Source organism: Panicum virgatum, chromosome 3N (genome assembly GCF_016808335.1).
Source record: "Panicum virgatum strain AP13 chromosome 3N, P.virgatum_v5, whole genome shotgun sequence".
In the NCBI taxonomy this organism is placed as follows: domain Eukaryota; kingdom Viridiplantae; phylum Streptophyta; class Magnoliopsida; order Poales; family Poaceae; genus Panicum; species Panicum virgatum.
In genome coordinates, this window is record NC_053147.1 from 25,653,336 (window position 1) to 25,671,323 (window position 17,988).

Here is a 17,988-nt window from a genome sequence, read left to right on the forward strand (position 1 = left end):
CGCCGCGGGCTGCGGTCTAGGTCACCCCGATTCGGACACGCGTGTCGGACACGGCGATTCATTATTTTTCTAAAAACAGCGACACTGCGATATGTAAAATAAAATAAAATTAAACAAAAATAAAAAATAGCAATCAACAGCACATAAAGCAAAGTAAAATAGAATCCAGATTACCCCCTCAACTCTCGCCGCGGTCTAAAATACAACCCTCAACAACAAACCTGTCTAAATAACCCCCCATCTCTAAAAACCGGGTACGCCTATATATGTACAAAAAGCTCGAGGCCCGACAGCACGACACGAAGCACGATTTTTTAGCTCGGCCCAAACACGGCACGACCCGAAGCTGATCGTGCCCGGGCCTCTCTTCTCCCCACGAATCTTATCCAATCGATGTCTCCAGAAACCACCAGATGCAGAACCTCTCCGCCTCTCTCTGCTAGTGCTAGCTTCGAGCCTGTTCGGCTGATCGGTTCTCGGCTTGTTTCGGCTTATTTCCTCTCACATAATACTATTCATTCTACCATCCGAACACTATTCATCAGATCAGCCGAACTGCCTCTTCCCTTCGTGCCTTCATCCTCCACCTCCCTTTCCCGTGCCTCGCCCCTCCCTGCTGCTGTTGCCTTGGCGCTCTCCTCCCATCCGCAGGATGCTGATTGCTGGCTAGCGACTGCACGGCAAGTGGCGGCGCACATGGGGCGAGCAGGGCGATGGTGCCGCGTACGAGGAAGGGACGGCGACGTGGAGCAGACAGCGGCAGCGTACAGGAGCCGCTACAGCGAGCTGGCGGCGGCGGCGACAAGCTAGCAGACGGCGACGAGCTAGCAGACGCTGCCCTCCAATCGGCTCTTCTTCTGGGCCTCCGCCGCACGCCCGTCCTCTTGCCTCCCCTGCTCCTCGCCTTCTCCCTCGTCTCCAATGAGTTAGTCACAAGATCCAAACCTTCGGTGAGCTCGAGCGTGGGACGGCGGCGCTCGAGCTCGGCCCTCCCCGGCGCGGACGGCGGTGCTCGAGCTCGGCCACTCCTCCCTCGGCGGACGGCGGCGCTCGAACGGGCTCGAGCTTGGCGGCAGGCCCCTCCTCCCTCCACGGCGAGATCCTCCGGCGCCCCTGCACTTCCTCCCTCCTCCCTGCGCCGGCGCCCCTGCACTTCCTCCCTCCTCCCTGCGCCCTGGAGCTCGGCCGCGGCCTAGCGCCCGGCTACGGCCTGGCGGCGCGGCAGGCGGAACAGAGAGGATGCGGCGGCTCGAGCGCTTGTTCTGGGGCCGTCCCGTGTCGGGGACGAGTCGGCGACGTGTCGAAAACGTGTCGGAAACCGAAAATATTTATTTTAAATATTTAAATCTCTTATACTTCTTCGATACATATCGGAGACACGTATCGGGGATGTATCGGTATCGGACACCGTGTCCGACACCGACACGTGACTTCAGTGAAGTGTCGGGGTAACAGAGGCTGCGGTGGGCGCCGCACCACGCCAGGCACTGCACGATCAGGACCTCCGGGTTCATCGGGTACGTGTACCGGTGGTCGAGCTCGTTGATGGCCACGTCCAGCGGCGTCGCGCCGTCGTTGTTCATGACGCTCAGGTTCACCCTCACGTCCTGCGTCAGCAGCATGGCCATCCTGTCGCGCCCGTGCTTCACCGCCAGGTGCAGCGGCGTGTTCCCGGCGCCGTCCCTGGCGTTCACCATCCGCCTGAACCTCGGGTTCCGGCACATGCGCTGCACCACCTTCTCCTTCCTGTGCTCGATGGCGCAGCGCAGGGCGTTCCGCCCCCGGTTGTCCAGCAGCTCGTCGCTGTTGGGGCACGTCTCCATGAGCAGCTCGATGACGTCGATCTTGCCCATCTTCGCGGCGGTGTGCACGGGGAAGAGCCCGTCCACGTCGGGGATGTACGCCAGCGAGGAGTCCTTGAGTAGGAGCAGCTTCACTGCTCCGATCTTTCCAGCTGAGGCCGCATGGTGGAGGGCGGTGTTCCCGGAGTTGTCCACCTTCTTCTTCGCCAGCGTCGGCTCCCAGCACCACAGTGACTTGGTCATTTCTTTTCTTGAAACATTTCAGTTGCGTTGCGTGCAGCACATCCATCAGGAACCATATATAGCGCAAGTACGATGTCAAATAAAGAAGACTATAAGTTTAGTAGTACCTTCACTGACAAGGACCGCCGCGTGCAGGGCGGTCTGTCCATGGGGCCCGACGTAGTACGCCGGAGATTTCACCCCATCCTCAGGAGGCGAGCCTCCGATCAGGACGGCAACCATGTCAGCGCGGCCTAGCGCGGCGGCCAGGTACAGCGGGGAGAAGCCCTTGCCATCCACCACCGCGGCCAGCCCACCGTCGGCGGACACGAGCTTCTCCAGGACGGCCTCATGGCCGTTCCGGATGGCCTCGTGCATCGCGGTCGCACCCTCCGAGTTCCTTGCCGTCACCGGACGCGCCGGCCGCCGCCGCCGCCGCAGGGGCACGCTCGATGAGGTAGCACACCACGTCGACGTGCCCGGCCCTCGCGGCGCAGATCAGGGGCGTGTTGCGCAGGTTGTTCCTAGCCCTGATGAGCGAGGGGTCCACGTCGCACATGATGCGGACGAGCTCCATCTCCATGTATCCCCGGCCGGCGGCTGTGTGGAGCGCCGTGTTCCCCTCCGAGGTGACGCCTTTCAGGCACCTCCGGCCGAAGCCAGCTTCGAGCTTGCCTCCATTGTCGCTGCTCAAACCGAGAACCTGTTCTAGGAGCGCCTTGTCGCCGGTCGCGGCGGTTCTGAGCAGCTCGTGGTTCATCGTGTGCGGGCCGTGGCGTGGTGGTGCCCCCTGCTGAAAGAGACATGACCATGGTGTGGTTTGAGCACAGCATTTGTGTCCCAGTCCTCGTAGAGTATTTCCTGATGGTTCAGTGCAGTTTAAGCGAACGCTCCTGCATTCATATACTAGCTAGATACATGTGGGGGTATTTGCACGGTAATTTACCCCATCGGGAAGAAGAGTCAAACACACAACCGCGTAAGTCTCTACCTCTATCAAAATAGTCAGCATCAATATTTTGTTGGATAAAGCATGTAGAAACGTAGACAGAAAAGACCAAATTTGTGCTGGATGACAAGCAAAAGCGCGGAACGCTGCAAACCTGAAAAGTTTCAGGATATGAAATCCTTGTGAAGTTACATGAAAATTGAGCTGCATTAAGCGTGCTACATTAATTGATCACAATTCACTTAATCTATGCTTTCCAATTCCAAGTACCCTTTCAGATGTGTCACGGGCACTAGAAGTCTTCGAGTATCAATTTTACCCGGCCAAAGAGGTTAGAAAAAGAGCATACCTAGCTCATGCATGAGAGTGAAAGTAATCGATAAATTTGATAGGCCAATAGTCCTAAGTAATCTAGTGATTTTTTAGATTAAGGATAAAATTAAAACATTCGGCCTCTACAAGTATTCTAGTGATAATATTCAAGATGCAACACGGGTGAATATTAGGAGGTATATGTTATGATCATCCTATCCGATGCTCAAATAACTACTACCTCCATCCCGGAATATAGCTATCTTTAGGTTTTTCCCAAGTCAAACCTTTTAAACTTTGGCTGCAGATGATAAAAAAAAGAACTATAAAGGTTGACAACATAAACATATCATGATATTAGTTTATTCATACCGGAACCAACCATCGTAACATGTAACCTTTTGTATCTAAAAATAATTAGTTTTAGAGATATTATTGGTCAAAAATGAATATGTCCAACTTTGATCAAATTTAAAAGTTGCTATATTAAATTTTGGGATGGAGATGGCATGTCTTAGGGAGAAAAACAAATGTTTCATGAATCTGGCCCTCTGCGACATTGACTGCGTGCAGTCAAGTTCTTACATCATTCTCAGCTCATAAGCTAATCAAAATGAGTATATAAAATAAGAGAAGAACTCAAACGCAGGTTTGCTACCCTTATTTGTAAAATTTGTAACGATTCATTTTGCATTGACTAAATGATGCAGCAAGCACTGCTTTGTCCTCCTTTCAATTCTTTATTGATGTCGACACATGGGGAAGTGCACTGCACTGAGTCCATCCTAGATGAGACAAACCAAAGCCAACCACCACCCTGCCCGTGTAGAGGAGTACCAGAGGACGTGAGTAGCTGGCACTGTCGTAGTGTTGTCCATCACAATCGAGCCTCAAACACCAGTAGCGAAATTGCGAGCGAGGGATGGGAATTGTTCCGCGACTACAGATCATCTCCATCCCATTTCCAGTAGCACGCGGTGTGAACCAGTCAGGATCTCCTCCAACAGGAAAATGGCATGGAAGTTCGGGCAACCAAAGTAGGAGAACACGGAGGAAAATTAAGTTGGCAAGGTAAGAAACATTTGCTGGATAATTGTTTTCACTGCTAAAAAATATTTTTTTAGAGGCGGGCCAAACACCTTTGTAGGGGCGTGTGTGGCTGATTTTCGCAGCTACAAATAGCTATTTGCAGGAGCGGGTAACATACTCGCCTCTATAAATATCAAAATAAAAAAGAAAAAAAATTCTAGCCCACCAACCCCTCTACTATATAGGTCCAATTTTTTTGACGAAATATGCACAATTGCATGAACAGGGGTTCGAACCGCTTACCTCAAGCCTCTCGCACCCTCCTCTCCACCACACTACACAATCACTTCTGACTCTATGAGGTATGCTATTCTTTCATATTAATTCTGAAATTGATTTGTAGGAGCAAGTCAGGAAGTGATACCATCACCTGCCCTAGAAATCCATTTACAAGGCGGGTGACACCACACCCGCCACTGAAATGTTTTTCTATTTTATTCAAAAAATTCATTTAAATTTTGAAATATAAAAAAATAAATAAAAAAGTAAAACTTTTATACTATAGTTATTATGAACTATAAATACAGACAAGTATATTTCAGTGTATATAAATGTTAAGATTGTGGAAACCTTAAAGTGTGACTTGAGTTGCATGAGATTCCAAATAATTCTAAACATGTGGAGCACAACTATTAAATGATCTTGTGATTCTAAAAGATCGTAAATGAATAATGTATAAACTATAAAATTTTAGATCTTACAACTACAACTTTTATATGGAGCTACTCTATATCCGAGGTTGTTTAAAAAAATTAAAAATCTAGATTTTAAAATTAGAGAATCTATAATATTTTTTGGACTATTAAATAACCTTAAATAAAAAAATTATCAACTGCAAAATTTTAGGTCTCCTCAACCCCTATAATTTTGATATAAAGTTTACTTCATCCAAGATCCTATGAAAAATTATGATTTTTTTTCATTTGACCATTTGTAGGAACGGGTCATGCCATCATCCGTCCCTAAAAATGCATTTCTAGGGGGCGGAAGATGTCATCACCCGCATCTGAAAATGCCATTTCTAGGAGCACGTATCGCAATTACCCGCTCCTAAAAATACATTTCCAGTGGCAGGTCGGATGCTACCCTGCTCCATTTGCAGGGACGGGTTATCTTTGGGCTGTCCCTAGAAAAAAAAATGGGATACTCCTATAAATTGTTTCTGTAGTAGTGTTTTCTGGTTGAGTTGTGCGCACTTGAATATGAATTTTAAAAAAAACTAAATTTAAATTCATGATTTGTGTGACAACTTGAAATCTATTATCTTATTATTTGGCCAACAAATGGAGCCTCCACGTTCGCTCTCAAGGCCTAAAAATTCCCACGTTACTCGGAGAAAAAAGAAAAATAAAAATTACCCACCACTGCCATTATGATAAAATTAGCCTAAAATACCCCTGTGCCTAATTAAAAATCACTCACTAATGCCATTATGAAAAATTAAATATAAAATACCATTTAGCTATGTTTACAAACATATACTATTAATAAAAACTAAAGCTAACAAAAATCAATCAAAATAAAACGAAAATAAGAATAATTATATGCATAATATTATTAAAGCTCAACAAATAAAATTGTTATTATAGGTAGATCATATTTGAATTGTTTTAACCAACAATAAGACATAATTTATGATAATGAATAGGGTGATGTATGGTAAAAAAAATAGTATAATCTTTAAGTAAGGATACAACGACATGCAAATTTTTGAATTTTCAACACTAGCCGCGCAAATGCGCGGGCTATACACCTAGTTTCATTGCAACATGTTGCTCGAATTAATTTCATAAATTCTTACCATACAATTAGTAAATTTAAAAGAATTTTCCTAGATTTTTTTCTTGGAATCGTCATGAAGGTCAAATTTATTAAAAAATTAAATCCTTCCTTGTTTGAAATCTGCAATAGCTATGGCTCTAAATCCATGCAAATTAGGTTGCGCTTGAAATTTAGTATCAACACAAAGTTGGTAGAATGTTTGGAGACTTGGAAGGTCATTGTCATATGGAGAGAAAGAGAGAGATACTTCCAATGATAATGCCAAATGCATGGTCCATTGGTTTTACTAAGAGAGATAAGTCTTGTGGAGTACCATCGTACTCCCGACGCTGCAATTAAGTTCATCCGGTTGTTCCTAGAGGGCATATTCAACGAGATGGTCATCTCTCCAGCGCTGGCAAAGTGGTTGAGTTGTTGAAGCCTGATCGAGTTATGTAGGTGGTGTCTTATGGACAATGACGCCATCTCTTGTTTATATTGCGATTTATTTCACTATGTACTATAAGTATTTTCTATTAGATCGACTTCTTTTCACTCCATCATTCAATTCAAGTTTAATATCCAAGATAAACACTCTAAGTTATTCTTGAGAATAGCCCTAATGTTTAACTTTAGGTACTCTAATTTGAGAACTCGTAATCTATCCAAGACTTGTAACATGTCAAAATTTTTCATATTGTGTCCTTGTGATGATGACTATGTTGTGCAAAGCGATATGCATGTTGATTTTAGGAGTTTTCATGAGATGGGATGTCCGTTATATACCCACGAGCCGACGCCTTACAAGACTTAGATCCACCAAAGCCCAACCAACTAAGGCCACAGGCCTAACTCAACCCAAAACACTAACCTGATGGGTGAGGACTGAACCACCTTATATGTTATGCTCCCCCACCGTCAATTTTCGATATGGGGCTACATCTAACAAATTTTAATTTAATTTAGCTTGGTTGTGTTGACATTTAGACGTGTGTTAGCATGTGTCACGCCAAATGGCAAGCACGTATATGCTAGCTCTCATGAATAGTTAGCGGTCTAATAAAACCTAGTGCATTTTTGACAGTCCCTCATAGATTACACAAGTACCAGTTGATCCAAGTTTCAAGTATGAATTCAGTGGCCATGACATAGAGTGATCTAATCAAAGGATTAATGCGGAGGCTATAAAAAGATTCTTCAATCAGTAACATAGTGAGATGTGAAGGTGTGTCGCATACCATTGCAAGCGAAAGCCTCTGCTTCTTCTGCGTCTGCAAGATTCAGAATACCATTGATCACGCTATTCTTATTACATGTTTTTCTGTACAAGAGGACGAAATTTGAACGGATGAAGTGATGAAATATGAACATCCGGTTAGATACTAGTAGTTTGGAATGGAACAACGATCTGTTCAGCAATACCAAACAAAGTATCGAATTTTTTTTATTACAATTCTATCTCACATGTATACCCTTCTTCCCTTAATATGCATGATCTGGACATGTATATATATTATCTATATAAATTACTCCTGAACGTGATCAAAACCTGAAAAAAAACAAGAATGCATAAAAACAATCTCAAGCACGGTAGTAACCATAAAAAGATGATGAGTTTTAAAATTACGGCCTGCAGAGAGCTGCTTCCAGTCCTTGGCAGGCCAACGCACTGCTCCACACATCATCCCCGCCGGAGCTGCCGCCTTGGAGGCTCATGGCGTCCTCGGGCAGCGGATCGAACGGCTCGTACTTGGCCTCCGGGTGCCACGTCGACGGCAGGATCAGATCGCCGTCGTCCGTCGGCAACCCGAGCGAGTCGAAGCAGCTCTGCTCCACGCTGAAGCTGAGCTCCCCAAGCACCTCCGTGCGCGCGTCGGGGCACTGCTGCGCGGCTGCTCTGGGATCCGCGCTCGCCGGCGCGGAAAGCTCGCCGAACTCGTCTTGCGCTCGCCGGAAGGGATGGTGATCCGGCGGCGGGACGTTGGGGTTCGTGTCACTCGATGAGCCACTCAAGGTGTCGAGCGATTCCGGCAGGATGGCGGCGCACTGCTCGACCGCCGCCGGCTGATGGTTCAAGAACTTGGCGTACAGCAACGCCAAGTCGATCGGGGACCCCTGGACCGCGGCCGGCTTGTCGGCGGCGTCCATAGGCTGGCAGAGGCCGCCGGCCGGGCTGCCGACCATGCCTTCCAGGAGCAGATCCGGCCGCAGCGTGCCGTGGAAAGACGACCGGTGCGCGAACGCCGCCGCCGCGGCACCAGCGCTACCGGGCGCGACCGCGCCGGCGACGGGCCCGGCGCGCACCGGCTTGCCGCGGCGGCTCTTCCGGCACCCGCCGCCGACGGGCACGTTGCGGAGGGAGCCGCCCTTGGTCCAGTAGCGTCGGCAGCCCTTGCAGAAGTAGCGCGGCTGGCTGAGGCTGTAGTTGTTGTAGTAGCAGAACTTGGTGTTGGGCGAGTCGCAGCGCGGGCAGCTGGGCGCCACCTCGACGTTGGGCCGGTACCGCCGGTGGTCGAGCAGCGCCGCCGCCCGCCGCCCCGCCGCCGCGTAGGGCAGCGCGCCGCTGCCGTCGTCGCAGTGGGAGGGCAACATCCGCGCCACGACGATGCCGCCGCGGCGCTGCTGGCGGTGCGGCGGGAGGAGGAGGATCTCGGAGCTCTCGGCGAGGCGCGATGCCGGTGAGGAGAGCTTCATCCGTCAGAGCAGGATCGATCGAGCGGGTGATGGGGGCGGTGTTTATATATGTGGGGGAGAGCGAGCGTCGAGCGGCAGCAGGACGAGTTGGTTTCCTCCCCTTCTTCTTTCTCCGGTTGGTGGCGGTCCATGTGCATGGGATCGAGCTACCAGTACTAGCAAGCCTGTGCTGATGGACACCACGGATGCCTGTGGTGGCTGTGGCTGTGGATCGCGGACATGGACGAGTGACCTGGCCGGCGCGGTCCCTTTAGCGGCTACAGCGATGTTGATGGTGTCCCGCAATGGCGCCGTGCGGTGACGATAACGGCCGTGCGATGGAGAGAACAGTAGTGCGACGCATTGATGGGAACGTCGTGAGAAAAAAAAATTGAGGGTAAAAGAGGAGAGCCGATCTAGCTGGAGTTTTAAAGCAGCGAGTGAGCTAGCTAATAAGCTAGCTATATAGCGCTAAGGTCGATCGGCATCAGGTCACGATCGCTAGGGTTTAATGTCCCGCGACTTTGGAGGAAGCCGCGCGCAAATGAAACACTGTGGCATCTCTCTCGCCCTAGCTGTATGTAAGTACTACTACGTATTAAAGAAGATACTTCCAGTTCCATGGTATGCATGGAGACGAATACAGTGCAAGCTAGAGCTGTGCGCGCATGTTTGGCGGAATCGGCGCTGGTCATGTGTGAAGGTACTCCGAGACCACCGAAGCACGCAACGCCAGGGGCATGCACATGGTGCGCGCCGGGCGCTGTCGCCTCTCGCTCGCCGGCGTGAACTCGACCTGCAGCCAGCGGCGGGTTAGCAGCCCAGGACGCCGCCGGCCGGCCGCCGCCGCCGCCGCCATCGTCGTGTGGTCCAGGTTCCTCACGTGGCGGAGCTACAACGCGTGAGGTGCGGGGCCTGATCGGTAGCCGCCGTGTGGGAGAGTAATCTGATCACTCCTATCCTCGGGATCGCCGACGCCGGGGTACGCACGCTCTCGTATCGGTCGATCGGGTCGACGTCCATTCCGGTGCGCCAACATGTGGCGTGATGTGAGCCTACGATGCACCCCGCACGTTCGCGCATCGGGACGCAACGCCGCCTTTGTGGCCCCCCACGAGGTCCGCGTCACTCATTGGATCGGCCACACCTACGGATGCGTGCCCGATCCGGGCAAGCCGCGACGTCGTCAGCTCCGGCACCCCAATAGCTCGACGACGTCAGCGACACTTGCTTGCTTCTCGGTTGGAGCTAAGCCTAGCTAGCTACTGTACATTATTGTTGCTGGCCGAGCCATGCCCAAGCGACGCCGCCGAGGGCGTCGTCCTTGCAATCGGAACGAGTACACATACAGCTAGCAGGCCACACTCTCTCTACGTGTTCACATGGATGTTCACGTGCACATTGCGAAGATGAGACGTACGTGTCCACGTATCGGACACGAATAAAAAGTTGCCACGACCAATCGACCAAATCATGCGACGCTACGGGTTGATTGCATAGTGCACGGCCCGGCCGGACCCAGCCCCACCCACCAAGCAGGCGCATTGCCCATGAGCCAACCTGCACAGTGCACGCAGCACGTACGCGCCGGGAGCCGAGTACGTCCGGCACCGCGCGCAGCAATGCCACAGGCCACCTGTGGGACGATCTCGCTCGATCGCCGGTCCACACACGGGCCGGCGCAGCCTCGCTCCGTCCGCGCGCGCAGGCCGGGGCGGCCAATCAATAGCCGTGCGCGCGCTTGCCCGGCCGCGCCGTTCCCCTCGACCGGCCCCGGCACGGCGCGCGGCGGTTGGCGCGCCGCGCCCGTCATCGTCCTGTGGCTCCTACCGCCGGCCCCCGGCACGGCGTCCCCCGCTGGCATCGCGCGGCCCGCGCCACCATCGCCGCGCGCTCGGCCTTTGCTCGTCGTCCCCCGCGCCCGCCCGCCTGGCGGTCGGCCGGTGGGGGCGCGACGCGTCCCGATCGGCCACCGGTCGGCGACAGCGACGACGGGTCGGGCTCCCCCCTCCTCCGGCCGGCTGGTGGAAAGATCAGCGCCCGGGGCGCGGGGCGTTAACTCCGGGAGAGCGACCGGTGGCAACGGAATCACATGGGCAGGCGGCCGGCGGGGCGCTAGCTGGGGGTGACTACGTACGCCGGCCGGCCACACAGCCATGGGCGGCCGCTCTCAACCGCCGCGCACTTCGGGCAAAGCAACGACCGCCGAGCCGTGTTGACCCGGCTGTGCACGGGACGTTTTCGATCTCGAAGCAGCTGGTTGCACGGGAGCTCTCTCCTGCTTCGCGCTGATTCCAGCCAGAGCTCTCTCTTGGATATCGTCAGGGAATCAGCTCCACTCACACGCAGATCGATCGAGACGGGTTGGACTGGATCTGGCCACACCAACGGTGCTGTGCTCCCGGACCTCTTCCGATGCACGGGTCCGGGACGAGTCGGCATCGGCTGTAGCTTGGGGACGGACGGACGGTGAGGCTGTTGCGCCCCGGCTCGACCGTTTCCGACGGAAAGGGATCCGCGTGTCAGGGACACCACTGCAGGGCACTCAACTGCAGCGGATCTCGTTCCGTTTCCGACGTGTGGTCCGCGGGCAACGTGGGCCCGATCCATAAGCCGATCCGTTCGCCGCGACCACGACTGGGCTTGATGCGAAAGAGATGGGCCCTGGCGCTGGAACTGTTCACCATGCGTGGGCCTGATGTTTCTTGAGCCGGCCATTTACTGGACTGTTGCGGCACGATGGATCCTATATATCTTCCGGTAGATTTTTTCTTACTCACCTTTCAGTGTTTGAGATTCGTGTAACCATCTATAACCGTTGGATCAACACACCCTCACCCCCCTCTCACCCGTGCTCCCTCCCCTGCCCCCGCCGCCACCCACGTCGACCCGCACCGCCGCACTCGCACAGCGCCGCCGGCCCTCTCCTGCCCACGCGTTGGCCCTCCCCTACCCCGCCACCGCGCGCTGCCCCGCCGTCGCTGCTCCACGGGGGCGCGCACCGCCGCTGCTCCGCACGGGAGCGCACCGCCGCCGATGCTCCGCCGCTGCTCTGCGCAGGTGCGCGGCACGCTCGCCGGCCGCCGCCGCCCCACGCACGTCGCCGCTCCTCCGCGCGGGCGCACACCGCCGCCGCCTCGTGCCGAGCTCGCCGGAGAAGAAGGCTGCTCGCCGGAGAAGAAGCGCCTTCAACATTTCGATTTAGTACTTTCAATGTTGAATCTATTTAAAAAAATGTTGAGTTAACACTATCAAAATATTGAACATATTTACAGTGGATAATTGGGTCAAATGGACTTTAAAGATGAATAGCTCATATATCTTACACAAGATGTATAGGAGCCCGTTGCGGCAAGGGGTGGGTTCGTTCCTCCTCCTGCTGTTCCTGTTTGAAAAGGACTGTTATTGAAAGCTGCATTCGCTCCCAGAAAAAAACTTAATTGAAGCTGCATTCCTTCACCAGAAAGAAAAACTTGTTTTGAACTGCATTGTTATGGCACAAATACTAACAAGAGCCATTTTATGCGAGGAAATACTAATAAGTAAATGTAATCGGTACATTTTTTTAGCCTTTTGTATGTGTCAGCACAGCGTGTTAAGACAAATTACTAAAAATATCCTGAAGATAATTACAATTCATTGCGATGCTCAGGATTCTTAATTATTCATTAACAAAAAATATCGTGTCAATTTCTAAAGTATCACAGAGTTGCTTACGTACGGTTCATTTTCCCCATGACTTAAATTAATTACTCCCGTTATCTTTTTTACTTACTGAAAACTGGTAATTGTATTCGATCGTATTTTTGTCGAGTGTTTCGCTAAAAATAATCTTCATCCAATTAAGCCGTAATGTCGAGTTGGAGTATTTTATACGAAACATGGAGGCGTAAAAATAATTGTCATGCAACAAAAACCTCAGGAACATGAAAGAGCAGTGCCAAATTTTATGGGCAGTAATAGGTCAGTCTGGCTTGTGTGCCTTCTCTTCTGCTGAACTACTCTTGTACTAATAAACACACGTAGGCAGGCCGTGGGTGGTACACGATTGATGTTTCAACGATTCTGTCCTGACGCCAAACTGTTCATGCCATCGCTCCGATGGTAAACGTACAAGCTGTTTCCCTGGAGATACTACTGGTCCAGGGCATCATGATTTGCCCAACGTGCGCTGGTACGTACGTACATAGCTGGATCTTGTTGCCCTTTCTTATACGTACGGACATACTCACATGCATACCGCGCGCGGCATTTCACGTCACATTTGATACGATGTCCCCGTGCGTGCGAGCGCGCGGCAGAGAAAGTCAAAGCACCGAATTATTAGCGGCTTTGATGAGGGGTCTTGCATTGGCCGGGTTCACATAACCCACATCAAATTAAATCGTTGCGAACTTGTCGTCGACTATGTGTCATGACCAGGGTTAAAAATTCTGACCGGTGGGCTCAAACCGCCGCCCGCCGGTAGCAGTTTACCAGACCGATTTGACCGGTTACCGGTCGGTTTGAGTGGTAACCGGTCGATTTGAGTGGTAACCGGCCAAATTCAAATTTTTTTTCTTTTTTGGTTTAAATTCAAATGCCCGTAAATTATACTAGTATAATATATTTTAGCCTAAATGAACCCTCCAACCCTCTTTTGTACTACTTTTACATTGTATTTGTATACTTTTGTATGTACGTTTTTTTTGTTTAACTTCAAATGCTCGCAAAGTATACTAAATGAATGAATATTTGAAAAAAGTTGACACCATTAGATTCATCGCAATTTGAAGTATTTTTAGGAATTTTTTTTGGGAATTTTTCATTTTTTAGAATATAAATTTGAATTTTGAATTTGGACCGGTTTGGTACCAGCCAGAACCGGAACCGGTCCGGACCGGTATGACCGGTTACCGGTGAAACCGGACCGGTTTCGGTCGGTTTTTTTAACCCTGGTCATGACACTGTGCCATCCAAGTGCTGTAGCTTCTAGTCGCGCTTCTCCAAGTGCTGAAACGTGAGTGTGTATGAAACGGATCGGAGCAGGCAATACATGTTATTTTCAGAAACCTGCAGGAGAAACGATTCGTTCCCCCCATTTTTGCTCTGATGAAGAGGGGCTCAATAAAATTAACTTGGTTTCTCGCATGAGAAACATTTTTCAGAAATTAAAGCTTCAGTTTGGTTTCTATGGAACGAACAACATGCATGCGAACGTGCTGCCATGATACCACATTGCTATGTGCACACACATATACAAACAGACTCTTTTGAACAAACCATCATCCCCTGAAACGAAGGACACGAGCCGTTTCTAGAGATGGTAATAGACCAGGGTCCTAATACTCTCTTCACAATTCAATTTGACTTTTAATTTTTTAGCTCAAAATTGAATAAGATTAAAACCCAACTCTTTTAGGAGCCAGCCCTTATATTATAGACTAAAAATTAAGACTCTTTACCATCCCTACCTATTCCTCGTTATTACAAGTTAGCCGCCGAACAGATTCGTTACTACATGCATCAAGTCGGTTACTGTGCTCGATCAGCTTGATGACCTCCCACTACTAGAAAATGGCTCATTCGTCTGTGGACTTTAGTACCGGGCACATTTTGGTCCGGTACTAACGTTGCCCCGGGGTCATTTTAGTACCGGGCCAAAATTTAAACGGCTCCTGAGCCATTTAAGTACCGGCCGGTACTAAATATCGTCTTGTAGTACTGGTCGGTGTTTTGAGTCGGTACTAAAATGGCGCGGCCATTTAGTAGAAATTACCATCCCACGTGTGCACCAGATGTGACTAGGTAGAAGATTCATTCCTTTTGAAGTAACACGTAGAGGGCCATTTAGTACCGGCCCAAGACACCGACTAGGTAGAAGATTCATTCTTTTTTAAGTAACCCGTAGAGGGCTATTTAGTACCGGCCCAAGACACCGGCGGTACAGCCGGCGTTGCGCGTGTGCAGGCCTCCCGGGGATTCAAGGTATTTTTTTATTTTTTTACTGTAAAACTGTTTAACGTCCACTTTAGTACCGGGTGTTTTGACCGGTACTAAATGGCACGCAATTTAGTATCGGCCAAACGGTACCGGTCAGCCGTCCGGTATAAAGGGGTTGCTGACCGGTACTTATGTGATTTTTCTAGCAGTCCAATCGAAGCACGAGAAGTAAAGCCACGCCGCTCCTATGCGTTGCGCACTGGTGATCGTCGTCCGCAGAACAATCCGTACCGTACGGCGCCATGGTTAAGCTGATCTTATTACTATTTATTAGGGCATGATGAAGGCTCGCCTCGCTCGATCTCGCTTGGCCTGCACGCCTCTGCTAGCTGACGCCGCCGGGCCGCTCGCGCGCGATCGAGTTAGTGCCGCGAACAACCGGGGTGCGCACGCCAGCGGCCGGCCAATCGGTGCTCCGAGGAGAAGCTAGAGGCTGGACCGGCCGGCAGCCGATCGAGGACGGCGGCATGGCGGGGGAATTGATATGATCAGGTTCTCCTCAAGCGGACGATATTTTTAGGTTCTGTTTAGTTCTTACCCCGTAAACGTAAAAAAGTGCAAATGAATCTTATTAATTTGAAGTACTAAATGAAGTCTATTTACAAAACTTTTTGCATGGTTAGACTGTAAATCGCGAGACGGATCTAATGAGCCTACTTAATTCATGATTTTGCAACAGTGATGCTACAGTACCATCCGCTAATTATTAATTAATCATGGATTAATTAGCATCATTAGATTCGTCTCGCGATTTACAACTCATTTGTGCAAAAAGTTTTACAAATAAACTTCATTTATTACTTCAAATTACCTAAATTCCTTTGAATTTTTTTTTTACGTTTACACCCCCATCGGATCTAAACACGGCCTTAGTGCATAAGCGATGGCGTTGGAGTGTTGGACGACAGCGGCAGTTGCAGGACAGACAGACCATTACTCTCGGACTGCTTGGTGCGAGCACTGCACGCCTACACTGACTAGAGAGCCAACAGGCTTGTCGGTGAGCTATTACACGCGTGTAAGGCATGAAGAAAGCGACGGTGATCGCTGCTCGATTGCTAGAGTGCACGTGGGTGCTCCGTGCTTCCATCGGGTGGGCTGATAGATCATCCAGAGCATTGCATGGATGTGCAGAGATGCTGCTGCGAGCTATCGTAAGCACTAAGCAGTGTTATATATATATATATATATATATATATATATATATATATATATATATATATATATATGCCCGGGGGCGACGCTGGTGCAGCTGGGAGACCGAAACGCTTAGACTCGTATGCAGCCATAGACCATGGACGCCAATCGCCCACATCTAGGACATTGATCACACTTGCATAGTACTCCCTCCGTATTCTTTTAGTTGTCGTTTCAGACAACAAGTTTATACTAAAATGAACTTTTTTTGTCCTAACAACAAGTAAAGAAATATGGAGGGAGTATCAATTAATCAAATAAAGGCTCTTACTCTCCTACTAGGTCCTAGCTACTATATATATGTGTGTGGTCAACATTCTACATATACCCCTGCTCAGATTTGCTTGTTGGTTAGACGATGACGAGGACGTGGACAGTAGTCATAGACCACATGATAGATCACAACATAGATCACACATGAATTGGATAGCAATTCATCAAATAATGGTTCCTAGTTACTAGTTAGGTAGTACTCTCTTGCGCAGGCATGGTCAAGGTGCGATCAAAGGCTGGTCAAAAGCGGCTCCATGGTTAGCCAGCATGAGTCGGATGAGAGGACGGCGTCATCAGAAGATCTTGGAGTCTGATTCTTTTGGAAAGTATCTTGTAAATATAGTGGATTTAGTTGTTTTCTTTAAAAAAAAGTATATTAAGTCGTAACAGGTTAGTTGTCTTAGTAGCAGGCTATAAATAGTAGACCTCAGAGTTTTGTAAATAACATCCGTCAATCAATACACATCTCTTTCCGACGCCACATCAAAACCCTAGAAGTAGGAGTAGGTCGGACCTCCAATTTGCTCATAAGCATCGTCTTACCAAATTTGCTAAACTTTAGTTACGGGCACAGCGTTGTAATTTTGTTTAGTTTATCTACCAAGTTTTCCGATCTCATATGAGTTTAACAAGACTGTCATTGTTTCAATCTATCTCTTGTTAATTAGTTTGAGCTCACAAGTCATCAATCTGTTTTATTACGTGTAAGACTGTCTCGGTTAGGTCCCATCTATTATGTGTTTTTATTAGACTTCACAATTTATCGCACGTTGAGATCTATCCACTACTACAGAACAGGCCTTTGATCCAGGCCATTTGTCCCGGCTGCCTTTGGACCCGGGACCAGAGGTGGCTTTTGTCCTGGGTCCAACGGCTAGCCAGGCCAGCGGAGGGGACATGGGCCTTTTGTTCCGGTTGGTAACACCAACCCGGACTAAAGGGTGACTCTTTTGTCCCGGTTGGTGGCACCAACCCAGACTAAAGCACTCTTTTTTTCTCGGTTGGTGTTACCAACTCGGACAAAATGCCCCTCCACGTGATAGTTCAAAAAGAAGTTATTCTGTACTGAGTCATATGTACTACTTAGGTGAGTTGGCAAGGAAACCATGCGCTAAGCAATAGGTCTTGGGATCGAATCCCGCGGGGCGCAAAAATTCTTTTAGCGTCAGGGACATTTAGTCCTGGTTCTGCCACCTGGGACTAAAGCCTGGAGGCTTTTGTCCCGGCAGCCGAATCTCGGTTCCAAAACCGGGACAAATGGCCATTTGGAACCGGGACAAAACTGATGATCTGTAGTAGTGATCGGTTCTTACCTAATTCCTTCCTTGCAGAGTTTTAAATAGCCGATAGAACCAATGATGTTCATTTCATATTAAATCATTCAAATCTCGTTCCTTATTATGGTCAACTTTATCGGCCGATTTGTTTAACTTGGCTTTGCTATCTCCGACTGTCTCGGTTAGGTCCGATCTTTAAGTGGTAGATTTAAGTTAATCTAATCAGTTAGATTCGACCTGCTATAGCTTGAGTTATTAATTGGCTGTTTTAGCCGATCACAATCATGAATTAAGAACAAATCCTTTTGCAACTGGATTCATCAGCAAGTTTTGTTTAGTTTATCACCCTGGTTGTTAGCACTGTTTTGTTAGGTCCGATCCGACTAATGGTTGAATTTAATGAGCTGGACGTGTTTCTTTGCAATTGGATTTGTGTTTAGTTTTGGGTTTT

The 17,988-nt window shown here is 49.4% G+C and overlaps 2 protein-coding genes across 2 annotated transcripts; both read right to left on the bottom strand.

The window, feature by feature from the left end:
- Positions 1 to 1,328: 1,328 nt before the first annotated feature.
- Positions 1,329 to 2,491, bottom strand: LOC120667694 (ankyrin repeat-containing protein At5g02620-like). The gene is made up of 2 exons (XM_039947717.1): positions 2,153 to 2,491; positions 1,329 to 2,047 (listed from the first exon to the last, which is right to left on the bottom strand). Exons 1-2 carry the CDS (start codon positions 2,400 to 2,402, stop codon positions 1,329 to 1,331), a joined length of 969 nt encoding a protein of 322 aa, XP_039803651.1. The 5' UTR covers positions 2,403 to 2,491.
- A 4,914-nt stretch (positions 2,492 to 7,405) lies between these two features.
- On the bottom strand, positions 7,406 to 9,368 carry LOC120665346 (dof zinc finger protein DOF1.8-like). The gene has a single exon (XM_039944891.1). It carries the CDS (start codon positions 8,827 to 8,829, stop codon positions 7,759 to 7,761), a length of 1,071 nt encoding a protein of 356 aa, XP_039800825.1. The 5' UTR covers positions 8,830 to 9,368; the 3' UTR covers positions 7,406 to 7,758.
- Between the last annotated feature and the right edge of the window lie 8,620 nt (positions 9,369 to 17,988).

Coding starts and splice junctions, on each gene's coding strand:
- LOC120667694 (XM_039947717.1), bottom strand. CDS start 2,402: ATGCACGAGGCCATCCGGAACGGCCATGAGGCCGTCCTGGAGAAGCTC. Junction 2,048..2,152: donor GGCGGTCCTTGTCAGTGAAG/GTACTACTAAAC, acceptor TTTCAAGAAAAG/AAATGACCAAGTCACTGTGG.
- LOC120665346 (XM_039944891.1), bottom strand. CDS start 8,829: ATGAAGCTCTCCTCACCGGCATCGCGCCTCGCCGAGAGCTCCGAGATC.